At 44.7% G+C, this 17,996-nt stretch overlaps 1 protein-coding gene across 6 annotated transcripts in view; it reads right to left on the minus strand.

Annotated features, from left to right (window-relative positions):
• The window catches only part of SETD3 (SET domain containing 3, actin N3(tau)-histidine methyltransferase), a 76,856-nt gene that overhangs the window by 57,689 nt on the left and 1,171 nt on the right, over positions 1-17,996 (minus strand). For 5 of the 6 annotated variants that reach the window (XR_011146288.1, XM_068990823.1, XM_068990822.1 and 2 more), the window contains exons 2-4: positions 2,757-2,901; positions 2,536-2,645; positions 1,016-1,108 (exon numbers count right to left, since the gene is read on the minus strand). Coding sequence is in view for 5 of the 6 variants with exons in the window: in XM_068990823.1 (XP_068846924.1) it covers positions 1,016-1,108; positions 2,536-2,645; positions 2,757-2,770 (217 nt within the window). In the remaining variant the exon portion in view is untranslated. The remainder of the gene's footprint in view (positions 1-1,015; positions 1,109-2,535; positions 2,646-2,756; positions 2,902-17,996) is intronic. The other variant, XM_068990824.1, reaches the window with a different exon arrangement.

Here is a 17,996-nt window from a genome sequence, read left to right on the forward strand (position 1 = left end):
GAAACTCTAAGATAAAATGTACTCTTCCCTTACTGAGAACAAATGAGTGCTCTAACTTCAGTGCCAGCGGTAGTAAACGATCTCTACTCAGGACAGACAAGAACTTTTTGGCAATCAACGTGGTGAGCCAGGATGAGCACAGTGTACAAATTAGCGCAAACAAACACATTCTAGAAGAGCCGGTCCCCACGGAGGGTCTGAGACCATCCCACCTGCAGCCTGCATGTGTGCAGATACTACGGGAGAGCACCAACACTCAGCAGCTACCAGCGCAAGGGGAAAACCAGCCTCCTTCCCACTTCCATGGCAATAAATAAAAAGGGAGCCGAGTTCTTTCATCCTTTTAAATGCAGGCTCCTTACTGTGTTTTCTCCTTCCACTTTCCCTGTGGCCTGCATACAAATCTATTTTTTGTGCTTTACAGCACAAAAACAATAGGTATATTGAAGCAGCTTTTCCAAATTGACACTTGACCCTGTTGCCAGCCTGGCTTAGAATCATTAAGATGCCTACTGAATACACCCTGGAAAAACACAGCTTGAGAAATATAACTAACCCTCTCATTCAATCAAGACAGATTTGAGTTCATCATAAATCTTATTTAACAAGACACTAATCAATCTGGATATATTTGTGTGGTGACCATACAACATCATGTACTGACCTGAAACCCTGAAGGAAACACAGGATACCAAAACAGATTTAAAAACCTATTTCATAAAATAAAGATCAGTGAAAGTTGTACCATTTTAGTCCCCAGACACAGTCCCCCCAGCTGAAGCTTAACGTTTTTATTCCTTCCAAAGCAGTCATAGCACCTCAGAAATGGGAAAAACCCTGACGGTTTTCTGATGCAGATCCCCTCCAACCTAGAAGCCCTTCCACAGACACCCTCCAGACAGGCATGGGGGCCTGAGGTTTCATGTGGAGACCTTCTTTCTCAAAACCGCACTGCCTTGCCTGGGCCAGGTCTCCACAGGATATTATTAGAATAAGATCACTCGAAGACATTTACCTTTTTGCTTTTTTCGTATTTTCTCAACTAGAGACCGGATCTGCACATACTCTTCCCATTCTTTTCCAGGACCAGGGGCAGGGCTACTGCATTCTGTAACACAGAATCCATGGCATGTGAACAGTTTTCTTTCACCTTAACCTGTTAGCCTTCAGAAGAAAGAGAATCTGGGTTTTGTCATCGCTGTTGGTTTATTTTTAGAGGACAAAGATACTATAGCTGTGATGACCAAAGTGAGAAGTACAAACCAGGTATGCTTCTTTAAAGCACGTAAATCCTCTGAAATCGGCTTCCCTGGTGGCTCAGTGATAAAGAATCTGCCTGCCAATGCAGGAGATGGGGGTTTGATCCCTAGGTCGGGAAGATCCCCTAGAGGAGGAAACTGCAACCCATTCCAGTATGCTTGCCTGGAGGATCCCATGGACAGAGGAGCCTGCCGTGTTACAGTCCATGGGGTCGCAAAGAGTCAGACATGACTGAATACTCACACAGAACCTCTGAAACCACTCAGACCGAGTGTTACACGGTGCCCACAGGACACAGATGTGAGCACCTAACCTGCCTTCATCTCATTCTCGCTCCTCTGATCAAACTTCTTCAGAATACGCTCATAAACAGGAAAATGTTAAAAGCTAAGCTAAAATGCGAAATATTTTCCTGAAAACTCTTGTGGATGGTAAGAAGAAGGTACATTAAAAGTCAACATTTATTTCGAGTTAAACCCCACAACAATGACTCCCTGAGAGAACCAGATAAATTGGACATAAGGACAATTAGTCAACAAACGATTCACATCCAAGTGTAAGGCTCTATAATAAGCGCTCTGGGGGAGTTACAAAAAGAGATGGCACAGTGGCTGCTAAGACAGCAGCGAGGATTCTATTCCTGGGCCAGAACAGGCGCTATGGAGGGCCGCACACCAGCCGCCCTGCCTGCCAGGGCCCTTCCCTCTTTAAACAGCTGCATCCGTTTATAGAGAGACCCCGCCCCATGTTCCTGCTAGACCTCCAGGCCCCCTGTTCCCCAAGGAGAAGACTAGATGTGGTAAACAACGAACAGTAACTGGTTACGTGTTGGTGCCTAACTGTCAGGTTAGCCAGTCTTACTCCACCCTTCCATCAGCACTGACTGAGGCCCTGGAATACGGGAGTCTGTCCTTAGGCCATCCACAGTCTATCTGAGGAGACGTGTGGGAAGGAGCAGGTGGGGGAATGTGTCTGTGGGGGCCCAAGCTGATCTGCAGGGGGGACCCCACAGGGGAGGATGGGAGCACTCGGGGAGGGACAGTTACAGCCAGTACCGTACCTGTTAGGTAACGGTTACCTGTTGGTACCGTTTCTCCATTTTTATAGGTGGGGAGACTGCGGGCTGGGGAAGATGGGTAATGTGCCAGGTCCCATGGCTAACCAGCTGGGATCTGAAAACAGTCTGTTCACCTCCTGCTGCCCAGACCAGGAACCCCTCCCCACGAGGACGGATGCACATGCCCCCACCAGCTGGGCAGCCGAGTCAGGACTTACTCTGCAAAAGCTCGCTGGTCAGGTTCAAGGTTTCCTTTGGGGACACGCTTGCTGCAGCACCAGTGCCTGATTTCTGCGTTTTCACTCGGCTCTTCTTACCCATTTTCTGACTATAGAGAGAAAGAAAAGACAAAGAGAAAGGCCCTACATTTCCAAAGAACAAAATCGAGTAACAAAACAGGGCACAGCAGTGGCTCAGCCTGGAGACATTAAGATCTTACCTTACAGGAGCCATATTCCTGAAGTTTCCTTCCAGAAAAAGCAACGTGTAACAAACACTAGTGTTTGGAGGCACTCAAATGGGGGGAGGGAAATGCTGCTTTGTAGTCTCTGGAAGAAAAGTTCACTCCTGTTCACCTATAAAAACTATAGTGGAAGCAAGGTTTACTCTAGAATTTTTTTTAATTACATACACTTTACTGTATATCCTACTATGTTTATTCTGACACTATATTCATGTATCACAAACTCACATGGCCGCAAAAATCTAGTCTCTCCTCACTTTGCTTTAAAAGAATAATTTCCTATGAAGAGTATCTATTTCATAAGCAACCAATCAGACTCTCTGGACAAACGGTGAAGGCACTTTGGAGATCAAGGAAACTTCAGGGAGCTAATCCAATTCCTCAATCTCGTTTCAAGGAAAATCCACAGTGCCTTGCCCAGGGTCTCACAGAAGTGGCTGGCAGACCCGAGCCTCAAAAGAGGCTCAGTGATGCCTCCCCGTCTGGCACTGCAGCCACCCTGCAGGCCTCAGTGGTCTAACAGGTAAATGGCCACGAGCAGGCAAGGCGGTGGGACAGGCAGGTGCCAAGGGCAAGGCGGAGATGCTGTAACATGTGTGAGAAAACAGTTGAGGGCAGTGAGTCAGGAGGCGTGTCCTGAAGAAAGCAAGGGACTGGGACATGTGAAGAAAGAGCAGGCAACTCAAAGTTGGCCAAGAATGAGGGGGGCACCTGGGGGCCCAGTGGGGCGAGCGTGCCTGCCTGGAGAGGAGAGAAGACCCCAGTTGCAGGAGGGGTGCCACTGCTGCCTGAGGACTCTGACCCAAGGGTTCCTCCTAAGTCAGAAGTGCCTGAGAACAACTCAGGAAGATGGGGAGTAGCAGGTGAGCAGCGACTGGAGCCCCCTGCACACTACCAATCAGCGACCGCCATGGTGACGCTCCACGGAACCCTCGCCAGCAAGTTTCCCTTCATCTCAAGGGCGAGCCAGAAAGCCAACTCTGACCTACTTGGTTTTTTACAAAGGGCAACAAGTACTGAAGTGGGGAGAGCTGTGAGGGGAAAAAGCGTTAAAATGCATGCTCTCCCACAGTCTAGCTGTTCACTTACTCCACTATCAGTTCAGTTCAGTTCAGTTCAGTCGCTCAGTCATGTCCGACTGTTTACGATCCCATGAATCGCAGCACACCAGGCCTCCCTGTCCGTCACCAACTCCCGGAGTTCACTCAGACTCACGTTCATGGCGTCAGTGATGCCATCCAGCCATCTCATCCTCTGTCCTCCCCTTCTACTAAAACAACAGGAAACTCCTTCTCTTAAAGGACTGCCTATGTAGCTTCTCTGTCTCTGATGCAACTTTGTAACTTATGTATCGACTAAGCCTTCTAACACAGGGGGAAGAACACACAGTATCTGGAGTCCTGGAACCAAAGGAAACAAGTAACAACCTAAAACTTGTGCAGCAAAGAGAGTGAGTTATTTTGAGATCAAAAGCAGGGGAAAAAATATTAAGCGTGGAGCAGGGTGGCAGGCAGAGAAAGTTTGAGCACCTTTTCCTAAATTCAAGGACTAAAGAGAAGGAAGCTGCCGTGTTCGCTGGCTCTCAGCCTGGACAGAGCGCCTGCCACTCTTCTCTGCAGCAGGCCCTCTCCACACCTACAGAGGGCATCTTTGCAGAGGACCACTGAACTTGACCTGAAAACAACCAAGACTGGCGCTAAGTCTGCAAAGAAGGGCTTCTATCACACTTCCAAATGTAGCGGGAGCAGTTGGAGACGGGCTTGCTGGCCTCTCCCTACAGCCCTGCTGTCATGACCTTCTTCTGTGTGTTAGAAGCCAAGCAACTTGAAAACATCACTCCAAAAGGAGCTCGAAGACCCTGCCCCATTCTTAGCAGGCCTGGGGCACAATAAGGCCAAGCCAGCCAGACCCCCCCCCACCCCCATGGTGGCTGCCTCAGGGCAAGGACTCAAGGGCTACAAAACAGGCTTCTCCACTCTGCCTGCAGCCCTTGTGCCCACCCCGCATGTCTTCCCTCAGGAATCCCCCTCCAACTCCCACCCCCCACCCCCCCAGCATCTAGATACCTGCCCTGAGATGAAGTGAAGTGAAGTGAAGTGGCTCAGTCGTGTCCAACTCTTTGCAACCCCATGGACTGTAGCCTATGAGGCTCCTCCGTCCATGGGATTTTCCAGGCTAGAGTGCTAGAGTGGATTGCCATTTCCTTCTCCAAAGGCTCCTTAATTAAAACAACAGCAGCGACTGTGTGTGCAATCCTTAACCTTTGCCACACACAGCTAAGATGTGTTTGATCTTCCCAGACACTCTCATCAATAGACATTAACCTCTTCTAGACGCCATTCTCAAAAAGATGCAGTCCTCAAAAAGGTGCAGCGAGGACTCTAAAGCCTGGGCTTGGCCACCGCCCCGCGGCTCCTCAGTGAAACGCAGAGGAAAGCACAGCGTTCTGCAGGGAGCAGGAGGGCGGACCTGACCCCGACAGCTCCTGGACAAGGGGCCACCCCTGAGAACCTTAGGCGACCTGCCCCTCTGGAATCCGCCTCCTGCTCAGACCGCAACAGTGTGCTGCGTTCTCCCTGCACACCCCCGCACACACACACCCCCACCGCTTAAGTCAGCCCCACTGAGTAACAGGGCAGAAAGGCAACACTGGTGGAACTTCAAAACACATCAGGAAATGACCACCTGGGAGAGCAGCTGTTCTTAAACTTCACGCAAGTAGGATTACACAACACACAGGCTTCTTTTGCTCAAGGCAAGGTCTTTCCACAGCTCTAAGGTGACACCCACTCTCCCAGGCACAGCCCTCAGGGACCTTCACCCCGTCACCCTACTCTACCTGCCCCGCTTTCTTCTTCCCATCACCCATTACATAGCACAGCGTCAGGATCTGCTCATGTTCTCCCCCCTTTCCAGAAGAAAGCTACCTTAAGGCTACCCCTGCCTCCTCCAGACAACAATTTTTCACATACCCAGGTCAAAATGTCCCCAGTGGCCTTGAGGAAATTCTGGGTCCTCCATGCAGATTTCACTCCCATGGAAATCAGTAAGACTGGGTCAAGTTCAACGTGATCAGCAAACGCTAAATGTTGCACTCTTGCCTGGAAAATCCCATGGACGGAGGAGCCTGGTGGGCTGCAGTCCACGGGGTCACTAAGAGTCAGACAAGACTTGGTAACTTCACTTTCACTTTTCACTTTCATGGATTGGAGAAGGAAATGGCAACCCACTCCAGTGTTCTTGCCTGGAGAACCCCAGGGACAGCGGAGCCTGGTGGGCTGCCATCTATGGGGTTGCACAGAGTCGGACACGACTGAAGCGACTTAGCAGCAGGCTTACCTTGAGATTTGTTGTTGTTGAGTTGCTCAGTCATGTCAGACTTCTTTGCAACCCCATAGACTGTAGTCCCCAAGCTCCTCTGTCCACACAATTTCCCAGGCAAGAATACTGGAGTGGGTTGCCATTTCCTTCTCCAGGGGATCTTCCCGACCCACAGATCAAACCCACAACTCCTACACGGGCAGGTGGATTCTTTCCTACTGAGCCCCCAGGGAAGCTACCGTTGAGATCAGTCTTTCGGAATTCTCTTTGGACTGTTTCCCTCCCACAGGGATACAGGCCCAAAAGACATAAAGTAGCTTGCCCAGGTTGTTGTTCAGTTGCTAAGTCATGTCTGACTATTTGTGACCCCATAGACTGCAGAATGCCAGGCTTCCCTATCCTTCACCATCTTCTGGAGCTTGCTCAAACTCATGTCTATTGAGTCAGTGATACCATCCAACCATCTCGTCCTCTGTCGTCCCCTTCTCCTCCTGCCTTCATTCTTTTCCAACAACAGGGTCTTTTCCAGTGAGTTAGCTCTTCACATCAGGGGGCCAAAGTATTGGAGCTTCAGCATCAGTCCTTCCAATGAATATTCAGGATTGATTTCCTTTAGGATTCACTGGTCCGATCTGCTTGCAGTCCAAGGGACTCTCAAGAGGCTTCTCCAACACCACAGTTCAAAAGCATCAATCTTTCAGCAGTCAGCTTTCTTTATGGTCCAACTCTCACATCCATACATGACTCCTGGAAAAATCAAGCTTTGACTAGACGGACCTTTGTTGGCAAAGTAATGCCTCTGCTTTTTAATATGCTGTCCAGGTTGGTCACAGCTTTTCTTCCAAGGATCAAGTGTCTTTTAAAATTTCATGGCTGCAGTCACCACCTGAAGTGATTTTGGAGCCCAAGAACATAAAGTCTCTCACTGTTGCCATTGTTTTTTCATCTATTTGCCATGAAGTGATGGGACCAGATGCCATGATCTTTGTTTTTTGAATGCTGAGTTTTAAGCCAGCTTTTTCACTCTCCTCTTTCACTTTCATCAAGAAGCTCTTTAGTTCCTCTTTGCTTTCTGCCATAACAGTGGTGTCATCTGCATATCTGAGGTTATTGATATTTCTCTCAGCAACCTTGATTCTGGCTTGTGCTTCATCCAGCCCGGCATTTTGCATGATATACTCTGCATAAAAGTTAAATAAGCAGGTGACAATATACAGCTTAGACGTACTCCTTTCCCAATTTGTAACCAATCCATTGTTCCACGTAAGGTTCTAACTCTTGCTTCTTGACCTGCATACAGATTTCTCAGAAGGCAGGTAAGGTAGTCTGGTATTTCCATCTCTTTAAGATTTTTCCACAGTTTGTTGTGATCACACAGTCAAAGGCTGAAGCAGAAGTAGATGTTTTTCTGGAATTCTCTTGCTTTTTGATGATCCAACAGATGTTGGCAATTTGATCTCTGGTTCTGCTGCCTTTTCTAAATCCAGCTTGAACATCTGGAAGTTCTTGGTTTACATACTGTTGAAGTCTAGCCTGGAGAATTTTGAACATCACTTTGCTAGGGTGTGTGATGAGTGCAACTGTGTGGTAGTGTGAACATTCTTCGGCACTGCCTGTCTTTGGGATTGGAGTGAAAACTGACCTTTTCCAGTCCTGGGAAAATGCTGAGTTTTCCAAATTTGCTGGCATACTGAATGCAGCACTTTTACAGCATCATCTTTTAGGATTTGAAAGAGCTCAGCTGGAATTCCATCACCTCCACTAGCTTTGTTCATAGTGATGCTTCCTAAGGCCCACTTGACTTCGCATTCCAGGATGTCTGGCTCTAGGTGAGTGATCACACCATCATGGTTATCTGGGTCATGAAGATCTCTTTTGTATAGTTCTTTGGTGTATTCTTGCCACCTCTTCTTAATTACTTTCTGCTTCTGTTAGGTCGATACTGTTTCTGTCCTTTATTCTGTCCATCTTTGCGTGAAATGTTACCTTGGTATCTCTAATTTTCTTGGAACAATCTCTAGTCTTTCCCATTCTATTGTTTTCCTCTATTTCTTTGCACTGATGGCTGAGGAAGGCTTTCGTATCTCTCCTTGTTCTTCTTTGGAACTCTGCATTCAGTTGGGTATATCTTTCTTTTTCTCCTTTCCCCTTCACTTCTCTCTTCTCAGCTATTTGTAAGGCTTTCTCAAACAACCATTTTGCCTTTTCGCATTTCTTTTTCTTGGGGATGGTCTTGATGACTGTCTTCTGTACAATGTTACAAACCTCCGTCCATAGTTCTTCAGGCACTGTCTATCAGACCTAATTCCTTGAAACTAATCTGTCACTTCCACTGTGTAATCATATGGGATTTGATTTAGGTCATACCAGAATGGTCTAGTAGTTTTCCATACTTTCTTCAACTTAAGTCTGAATTTGGCAATAAGGCGTTCATGGTCTGTGCCACAGTCAGCTCCCGGTCTTGTTACTGCTGACTGTATAGAGCTTCTCCATCTTTGGCAGCAAGGACTATAAACAGTCTGATTTCAGTATTGCCCATCTGGTGATGTCCGTGTGGAGAGTTGTCTCTTGTGTTGGTGGAAGAGGGTGTCTGCTATGATCAGTGTGTTTTCTTGGCAAAATTGCTGGCCTCTGCCCTGCTACATTTTGTACTCCAAGGCCAAGCTTGTGTTACTCCAGGGATCTCTTGACTTCCTACTTCTGCATCCAGTCCCCCATGAGGAAAAGGACATCTTTTTTTGGTGCTAGTTCTAGAAAGTCTTATAGGTCTTCACAGAACCATTCAACTTCTGCTTCTTCGGCATTAGCGGTTGGAGCAGAGATTTAGATTACTGTGATACTGAATGGTTTGCCTTGGAAACGAATGGAGATCATTCTGTCATTTTTGAGATGGCACCCAAGTACTGCATTTCAGACTCTCTTGTTGATTTTGAGGACTACTCCATCTCTTCTAAGGGATTCTTGCCCACAGTAGTAGATATAATGGTCATCTGAATTAAACTCACCCCTTCCAGTCCATTTTAGTTCACTGATTCCTAAAATGTCAATGTTCACTCTTGCCACCTCATCTTCGACCACTTCCAATTTACCTTGATTCATGGACCTAACAATCCAAGTTCTTATGCAATGCTGTTCTTTACAGCATCGGACCTTACTTTCACCCCCCAGACATATCCACAACTGGCCATTGTTTCCACTTTGGCTCAGCCGCTTCATTCCTTCTGGGGCCTTTTTTTTTTTTTTTTTTTTGTTCTTCTCTAGTAGCATATTGGGCACCTACTGACCTGGGAAGCTCATCTTTCAGTGTCATATCTTTTTGCTCTTTCATACTGTTCATGGGGTTCTCAAGGCAAGAATGCTGAAATGGTTTGCCATTCCCTTCTCCAGTGGACCACATTTTGTCAGAACTCTCTGCCATGACCTGTCTGTCTTAGGTGGCCCTACACGGCATGGCTCATACTTTCATTGAGTTAGACAAGGCTGTGGTCCGTGTGATCCATGTTTGGTTAGTTTTCTGTGACTGTGGTTTTCATTCTGTCTGGTCTCTGCTGTAAGGATAAGAGGCTTATGGAAGCTTCCTGATAAGAGCTCCTGACTATGGGGCAAACTGGATCTTGCTCTGATGAGCAGGATGCTAAGTAAATCTTTAAACCAATTTTCTGCTGATGGGTTAGACAGTAGGAATCTTCCAGGTAGGCACTGTCAACTCACTCTTCATTAAGGAGGGTGTAGGGAGGTGCCTGTCCTTGTCCCTGAGGTACAAGAGCCTAGGTCTAGACCAGCTCTTAACCTGTGCTACCCAGAAGCCAGGGTGTCAGTGACCTTGTCCAGGAAAGTCCTCCAGTCACCTGGCCCACTCTGTCAGGAGCCCCTCACCACTTAGCCCCCCTGCACACTGACTCAGGGGCATTCTCAAGCCTTAAGGGTACCTGAAGAACTCACGCTTCAGGAGGGTGGTGGGTCTCTGTACCAACTCCTATGGCCCAGTTCAGCAGTTCCTCTGAACTCTGCAGCCATCAATGTCTGGAAGATTCATTTGCCTCTGGATTCGATGTGGTTCGGCACCAAACCTTCTAGTATTTGTGTACAGACACCTGACTAGAAGCACCTCAGAGGCAAATGCACATTTCTTTTCACCCTAGAAAGTACCAGGCCTTCCTGCCACTATAACCCCCTTTGGCCCGGCACCACCTGCTGATCTATTAGAGACTTTGGTGAAGATGCTGAAGTCTCAGCTCCAACCCCACCTACCAACAGCTCCCTCCCCACTCTGCACCCAGAGCCCCAGCCCTGAGCCTCTGCAGCCTCACCCGCTGAGGTCGACTTCATTTACGGGCTATCTCATCCACTGGAGTGGGCTTCCATGTTATAGCAAAAAAAACCCCAACCTTCCATTTCGAAATGATTTGTAGGGTCTAGGATGGTGTGACAGACACAGTTGAGGGTCAAATATTTGTTGAATGAAGGAAAATCTAATTTTAACGCACTAGTGTTACTTGTACACTTCCCAGGTGGCGTTAGTCGTAAAGCTCTGCCTGCCAGTGCAGGAGTTCAACCCCTGGGTTGGGAAGATCCCCTGGAAGAGGTGATGGCAAACCACTCCAGTATTCTTGCCTAGAAAACCCCATGGATAGAGGTGCCTGGCGTGTGACAGAATATGAGGGTAGCAAAAAGTCGGACACAACTAAGCGACTGAGCACGCACAATCTTACTTGTGAGTGATTTATTTCCCATCACTATAGTAAGACTATACAGCAACGAACGATTTTGATATATTCCCCCGCCACTGACAGGACAGGAGCCAAAATGAGACATTTACTTAACTACTACCTCTAGAAAACTAGGGTGACTCTTCAATCAAAATACAACTTTATACACATAAAGAGATATAAAATTCACATTTAAAAGATGGCTTCCTTTGGGAATCCAGTTTCTTGTCAGAAAAGTTTTAAGAAATTAAATTTCATAAAAGAATCTCTCTGCTTTCTAGAAAGCAACCAAGCAGAAAGAAGTTCATTTCCAACAGAAATGGAAAAGCTGCAACTCGCGCATGACTTTGCGCTCTGGGGACACTTGTATGGGGGTGTAAGCATCAGCACAGCACTGTCCCGGGCACACTGTCCCCACCACAGCCCGCTGAGGCCGGCAGTGACCACTGTCATGTCAGGGGACTCACACACGACTATGACTTGGCCAAGAGCCCATCGCCATCAAGCAATGGACCCACAGCTTCAACCTGAAGTCCTGTGTTAGGCCCAGCACATGTGCAATGAGACAAGCTCGCCGGCATCCCCATGCCAGGACCACCCCGGTCACGGCAGAAGATGAACAAGTGAGGGACAGTCAGGCCTGCGGCCTCAAGGATGAGGAGGTGGGCATCCAGGATACAGCCTGGATAACTCCTCGAATGTGTGAGAAAAGTTACGAAACAAAGAGGGGCAGGGAATAAAGTGCAGTTGAAGAAGAACGACTGGATGCTAAGATTCAGCTGGAGAAAAGTGTTAGAATCCAGTCTGGGTGGCCGCCTAAATTCAACCCCCTTCTGCCTTTCTTAGCTAACGAAGATGTCCCCAACACCAAGAATTTAAAATAACTACCTACCCTGTTTATTTATGATTCAAAAACTTGTTACACACCATGAATAATTTTCATTGTGAGTTCAGCTAAATTTGGGGCAGGATTCCAAGTTTTAGCAAATGAAAGAGCCAAATAGGTATCCTGAATATTCTTAATGTTCTCAGTGGAAAAAAACTACTGCTTAGTTTAACTCATCAACTTCCTACAAAGATTCAATATTTATCTTCAATATTTATTTCAAATATGCTAATTAGAAAAAATATGTGCTAAATTAGATCTGTGTATACATACATAACGGAAAGGCAATGGCAAACCACTCTTGTACACTTGCCTGGAAAATCCCATGGACGGAGGAGCCTGGTGGGCTGCAGTCCATGGGGTCACCAAGAGTCAGGCACAACCAAGCGACTTCACTTTCACTTTTCACTTTCATGCATTGGAGAAGGAAATGGCAACCCAGTCCAGTGTTCTTGCCTGGAGAATCCCAGGGACGGGGGAGCCTGGTGGGCTGCCATCTCTGGGGTCGCACAGAGTCGGACATGACTGAAGCGACTTAGCAGCAGCAGCATACATACATAAAGTTAAATTCCAAATTCCAGTCAAAAGGTACCATACTAAATAAAAGATCTGTTTCCTTAAAGTTTAGATCAAAATCTGGTATAAACTATGAATTCCTATTGAATTATCTTAGGGGAAACAAATATATGTTTTAAAAAAAAGAACTTAATACTTAAAGACAAAAGAAAATGCTATGTAGAAAAGCAATACTGAATTGACAAGCAAATGGAGTCTACAATAAACAGTTACTATAGTGACAGTCCTTCAAAGGAAGGGCCATCAATAAAAAAAACAGCAAGCTAAGAGTTTTATACATATCTATATTTCTCCACCATCAAGATTTTTAAAAAGCTACAGAATCTTCAAAATCTGGCTTTTTGTAACACCATAAACTATTTTGCAAGTCTATCAACAACCTCTCCACTTAAAAGATAGAACAGACTTAGAAAACAGTAAAATAGATGGCATATCCAATTATTATTTAAATTGCTAATATGCAAGTGGCATCTGTAATCAACAACCACTTCTGATCAACGAAGTGATTCTTTTACATCTCAACCGCACAGGTGGGGAGAAACATGAACACAGAGCATGCAGGGAGCTTGGCTGAGGGGACGGTGGGAGCGGTAAGGGAGGGTGCTGGAGACTTAACCCATTTTTACAAAACCTAGTTCACACTTACTGAACAGACTGAATTCAGCTGTGTGGGCTTTTTTTCTGTCCCCCAAATATTCTACATGGAAAGACTGTAAATGTGCATTACTCTTGAATTGTTTTCCACTAATTACAACTAGAATAAACATTTCTGATTACACTACTTGGTAATTGACCCAGAAAACTTCTGTTCAAGCCCAGCATCTGCTTTTCAACACATCCTGCATCCTTCCTCTCAACTCTGCAGCTGGATCAACTAAGGGAGAGACTGGCCCTCAGGCTTTCTCCTACCTTGGGCTCCCAGCTGTAAAGGCGTTTGAAGGGAGTGCAAAGCCTGCCTGATCTCTGGAGGAAGAAAAGAACCTCACTGAAATCCCTTGCAGGCCATTAGGATCAGAGGATGACATTCTGAATTAAATACACAAATTAAAGGATGGCGGCCTAGGCAAATAAAAGCGCTCCCAAATTGAAAAGTATTTAAGTTCTCTCTGCTACAAAAACTGATTAGGTGTACATAGTCCTTGCATTGGCACCATGTTAACTGAAATGTCAGGAACATCCCTCTTTGCACGGTGGCAGGATCTAGTAACATGGTCAAGTCATACTAACTTATCCCACTTCAAGAGGCTAAGGAGAACCCACCATTCCAACTTCTATCAAAGGAGGCGTGTGTGTCACAACTCACAGCCACCAAGAAGTCAAGGCAGGCAGACAGGCAAGACAGTGGAATTAATTTCAACTCAGTAGCTACACACATAGCAAGATGAAGCTAGACCTATAAGCTGTAAGTAAGTAAAATTTCAATTTTTATACAGAACATGTTGGGCTGTCAGATAGATACACAAACACACAAACTTGAGATCTTTTTTTAAAAGATACAGATATTTCTTGCTTTCTACAATGTTTTTACCATATTTCCACTAATATACATGATAATTTTAGAGATGTTTAAACTATCTTTGATTGACTTTTCAATACATAATAGGTGTACTTTTAAACTGCTGTTGAATTAAGTTATAAACACCATTAAATTAAAATGAGGCTTCTATTTAAAGAAAGTTGCTCCCAAAAAAAAACCCTCTTTATAAAGCAAAGAATCACTCAGTATCATAAATAATCATTTCCTATTGTATCTTTCTTAAAGAAAAATGCTAACGGGTGAAGAAACAGCTAGCTGTAATCTGTCAAGAAGTTACTTACAAACCACCCACACTCCTCCCATAAGGATACTAGATTCTCAAACTGTGGAATGTCAGGTTTGGAAGAGACTTCTGGGTTTATTATCTGTGTTCTCAGCACGAACATCTTTAAAACAATGACATCTAATGTTAGGTAGCAGGTATGGTTGTCAAAGTGCTTTGTGAACCAGAGCCAAATTCAACTCAAGGATATTTTACTAACACGGATGGTCCCCAACTTAAGATCGTTCTGCTTAGACTATTTTGACTTTAATACAGATGGTGCAAAAGCCATAGGCATCCAGGGGAATCCCTGCATTCTGACCTTTCCCAGGCTAGTGACATGCAGTGCAATGCCCACTGGGGTGCTGAGCAGCGAGTCTCAGCCGCCAGCCAGCCAACAGAGCGCGAGGGCAAGCAACCAGCACACTGGCCACCATTCTGAACCTAGACCACCGTTTGGCTTTTCACTTTCAGGATAGCAGTCAACAAATAAGAGACAGTCAGCACATTGGAGAAGGCAATGGCAACCCACTCCAGTATTCTTGACGGAGGAGCCTGGTAGGCTGCAGTCCATGGGGTCGCTAGGAGTCGGACACAACATTGGAGAAGGAAATGGCAACCCACTCCAGTGTTTTTGCCTGGAGAATCCCAGGGACGGCAGAGCCTGGTAGGCTGCCGTCTACGGGGTCGCACAGAATCGGACACGACTGAAGCGACTTAGCAGCAGCAGCAGCAGCAGCAGCAGTCAGCACATTATTATGAAACAGGCTTGTGTTAGACGACTTCGCCCAACTGTAGGCTAATGTCAGTGTTCTGAGCATGTTTAAGGTTGGCCAGGCTAAGAAGTTTGGTATGTTAGGTGCACTAACTGCATTTTCAACAATGATATTTTCAAATGCTATCAGGATATAACCTCATCATAAGTTGAGGAAGATCAGTATAGCCAAAACAGCCTTACTTTTCCACCAGCCAAGTGAACAAGTGAATTCACACTTGGATTCAGAGCATATTTCTTGAGTAATCTGCAAAGGCAAGATAATTTAAAACAGCCTTTAGGATAAGGTGATAACCAACTAAACCCTTGGTTACATAAAATGACCTTCAGCTAGATCCGTGTGCTTTATTAAACAATAAATCCAAATGCAGTTTTACTCCAAATGCAATTATTCATGCTAACTGTCATTTTGTTTGTTTCCAGGCTAACTGTCATTTTGTTTGTTTCCAGGCTGTTGAAAGCGTGTGCGCCCTGGGGCAGGTTCCCACATGACCGCCTTCGTCCTAACTGCACCATTCAGGCATTCTCTGTATCAGGAACTGAGGTAAGCATTTTACACAGTAGATAAAGAAAGATACTATGCCCACTTCACAGATGAGAAAGTTTAGCGACGTTAATCAATTTATGCAATTTAGTCAAGTTTAGCGAGGTTAATCAATTTATGCAATGTGATAGACAGCTGGTAGCAGAGCCTCATCAGCACAGCTTGGTGTCCAACTTCACCGATGCCCAATAGTATTAACATGTGAGAGGCTAAAATTTTACTCTGGCTTGGTAATCAGTACCACTTTACCTCTCAAAATCTTAACTTCAGAATTAGATTTCGTCTTCCATTGCAAGCCAAGTCTTTGGGCTTATCTTGATTATTTAATTAACTTCTAATACTACTTGGAAAGGACTTGAATAAGAAAAAAATTTTTCAAAGCCTCAACTTTGGAATTTGAATTTTATAATCATTTGGAATCGTTTTTCTTCCATTCAAATTTATTTCAGCTGAAAATTGTCAATAGCTGTGTTTGTACTTCCGGTTTTACAATCTGTTTACTTCTAAACCTAGAAGAAACTCCCAAAAGGAAAAGGAGTCTACAGAGCTAATCTCTGGCCTGAGTTACTGAAGGAATTTAACAACAGAAAGAATTGCTAATCTTGCCAATTCTGTTAACTGACTTTTTTCCCCATAAGACTACTAAGTGACTTAGAAAAAAGAAGTCTCAATTCCTTCGTAATTAAAAAAAATTATATTACTATTTTGTTAGAAATTTACTTTGAGAATAAACATCATGTAAATTTCCTGGTGGCTTAGAGGGTAAAGGGTCTGCCTGCAATGCGGGAGACCCAGGTTCATCCCTGAGTCGGGAAGATTCCCTGGAGAAGCAAATGGCAACCCACTCCAGTACTCTTGCCTGGAAAATCCCACGGACAGAGGAGCCTGGAAGGCTGCAGTCCATGGGGTCCCGAAGAGTCGGACATGACTGAGCAACTTCACTTGATGGGTAAATTATATTTGCAGATAAAAATATTTTACAATTTCCAATATTATGAGTTGGAAAGTGAGATGACATAAGGAAATCCAGGATACAGAAGTCAATTTTGCCAAGTAAGGTACACTTGTACAGGCAATAAAAGTGAAGATCAGGAAAATTCAAAAGCAAGGAATCCTTAAACTAATACCTGTAAGCAGTTAAATATGATTCAGAATGAACTGATAGCCAAGATAAAACACTTCTTCAATTGTATAAAGAAAAAAGGAAATAGGCTTTCCTTTTCAGGAAATCAAAATATTATTTCTGATAAATCAATGGGCCCAAATATATTACTTTTTAATTGAGAAAACCAGTTTCTAAAGATAAAAAACCTCCCAGTGACAGATATTCATCAAACTGCATCAAGAAAGATACAGTATCACTAAGTTACATTTCTAAAAACTACTGCAGATTAGTGATTAAAAAAAAAAGAGAGAGACTATGTAGTTCAAACATTTTAAGAGACTTGGAATATCTCAAACTAGATTGACATCTTGCAAAAATAAAAGAGAAACCCTGAGCCAGGGGTTTAGATTTTTACTCATATATTTACTAAAATTCCACAAGCCACAAACTAGGTACCTGGTTCCCACTGAACTCAATGACCACCTACTAGATATTCACTGCGAGGAGCCTCGGCCATACTGCAGACAGCCTCTTCCAGCCACCCCCGTCTTTGTCATCTTTTTCAAGATCATGAGAGCACCAAGTTCTAAGGAAAGGTTGTGACCAGTTATCAGAGCTCTTAGAATAGAACAGTTTTCTAGGGGCTGAACTTTAGAATGGAAAACTTTCAGTACAACCTTCACAGCTCTTTCATTTTCCAATGGCTTCTAAAGCAAAGGTTTAATCATCATTCAAAATGTGGCCTAAATGTTCACCACACAGAAGAGCAGCTTAGTGTTAGTGTCTTCCTGACAATCTTATTGCACTACTATTGACTGATGAACAGAAGTTTTCATGTCTACAGACATGCAGGCATAAATGTTTCATCTTCGAGTCCAACATCATTACTATTCCAGGGATCACTAGAGAAGAGACCAGAAGCAGCAACTATTTAACTCAGACTAGAGTTTCACTGAACACATTAACTTACAATTTTGAAAAAAAAAATATATATATATATGACAAAGAACAGGGTAGCAGAAGGAAAACTGAGGTTGTTGAGGGTGCAATTAAAGTTGTTCTGTAGCTGTTTGAGAACTTGGCTTTGCACATTACTTCCCTGGGCCAGAGGAAAACTCCTCCTCAAAATGCTGGAACCTTTCCAAACTATCAATCACAACAGCCCCAGGGACTAATCTGGTAAAATGAGACTGCAGGCATAGTAGCCCGAGTAGACACACTATATCATGGCTCAAGTAAGTCTTTTCAAATTTTAATGGTGGAGAAAAGCTGCTTTTATTTTGCTATACTCTCAAGTTAAATGCATTCACTTCAAATAGTTCAAAAAAAAAAGCTTCTCCTAAATAATTACTGGTTTCTTCAGTTTGGAAATAGCAGTGGGGTCATTTTGGCGAGGAAAAATGGGCAAGAGGTATCATTTGCACATGATAAAATCCACCCTTTTGCCAGTTTTGACAAACCCATACACCGCAAGCAAGTTATGTTCGGATCCGTCGCTAAA

The sequence above is a fragment of the Capricornis sumatraensis genome, chromosome 19 (genome assembly GCF_032405125.1).
Source record: "Capricornis sumatraensis isolate serow.1 chromosome 19, serow.2, whole genome shotgun sequence".
In the NCBI taxonomy this organism is placed as follows: Eukaryota; Metazoa; Chordata; class Mammalia; order Artiodactyla; family Bovidae; genus Capricornis; species Capricornis sumatraensis.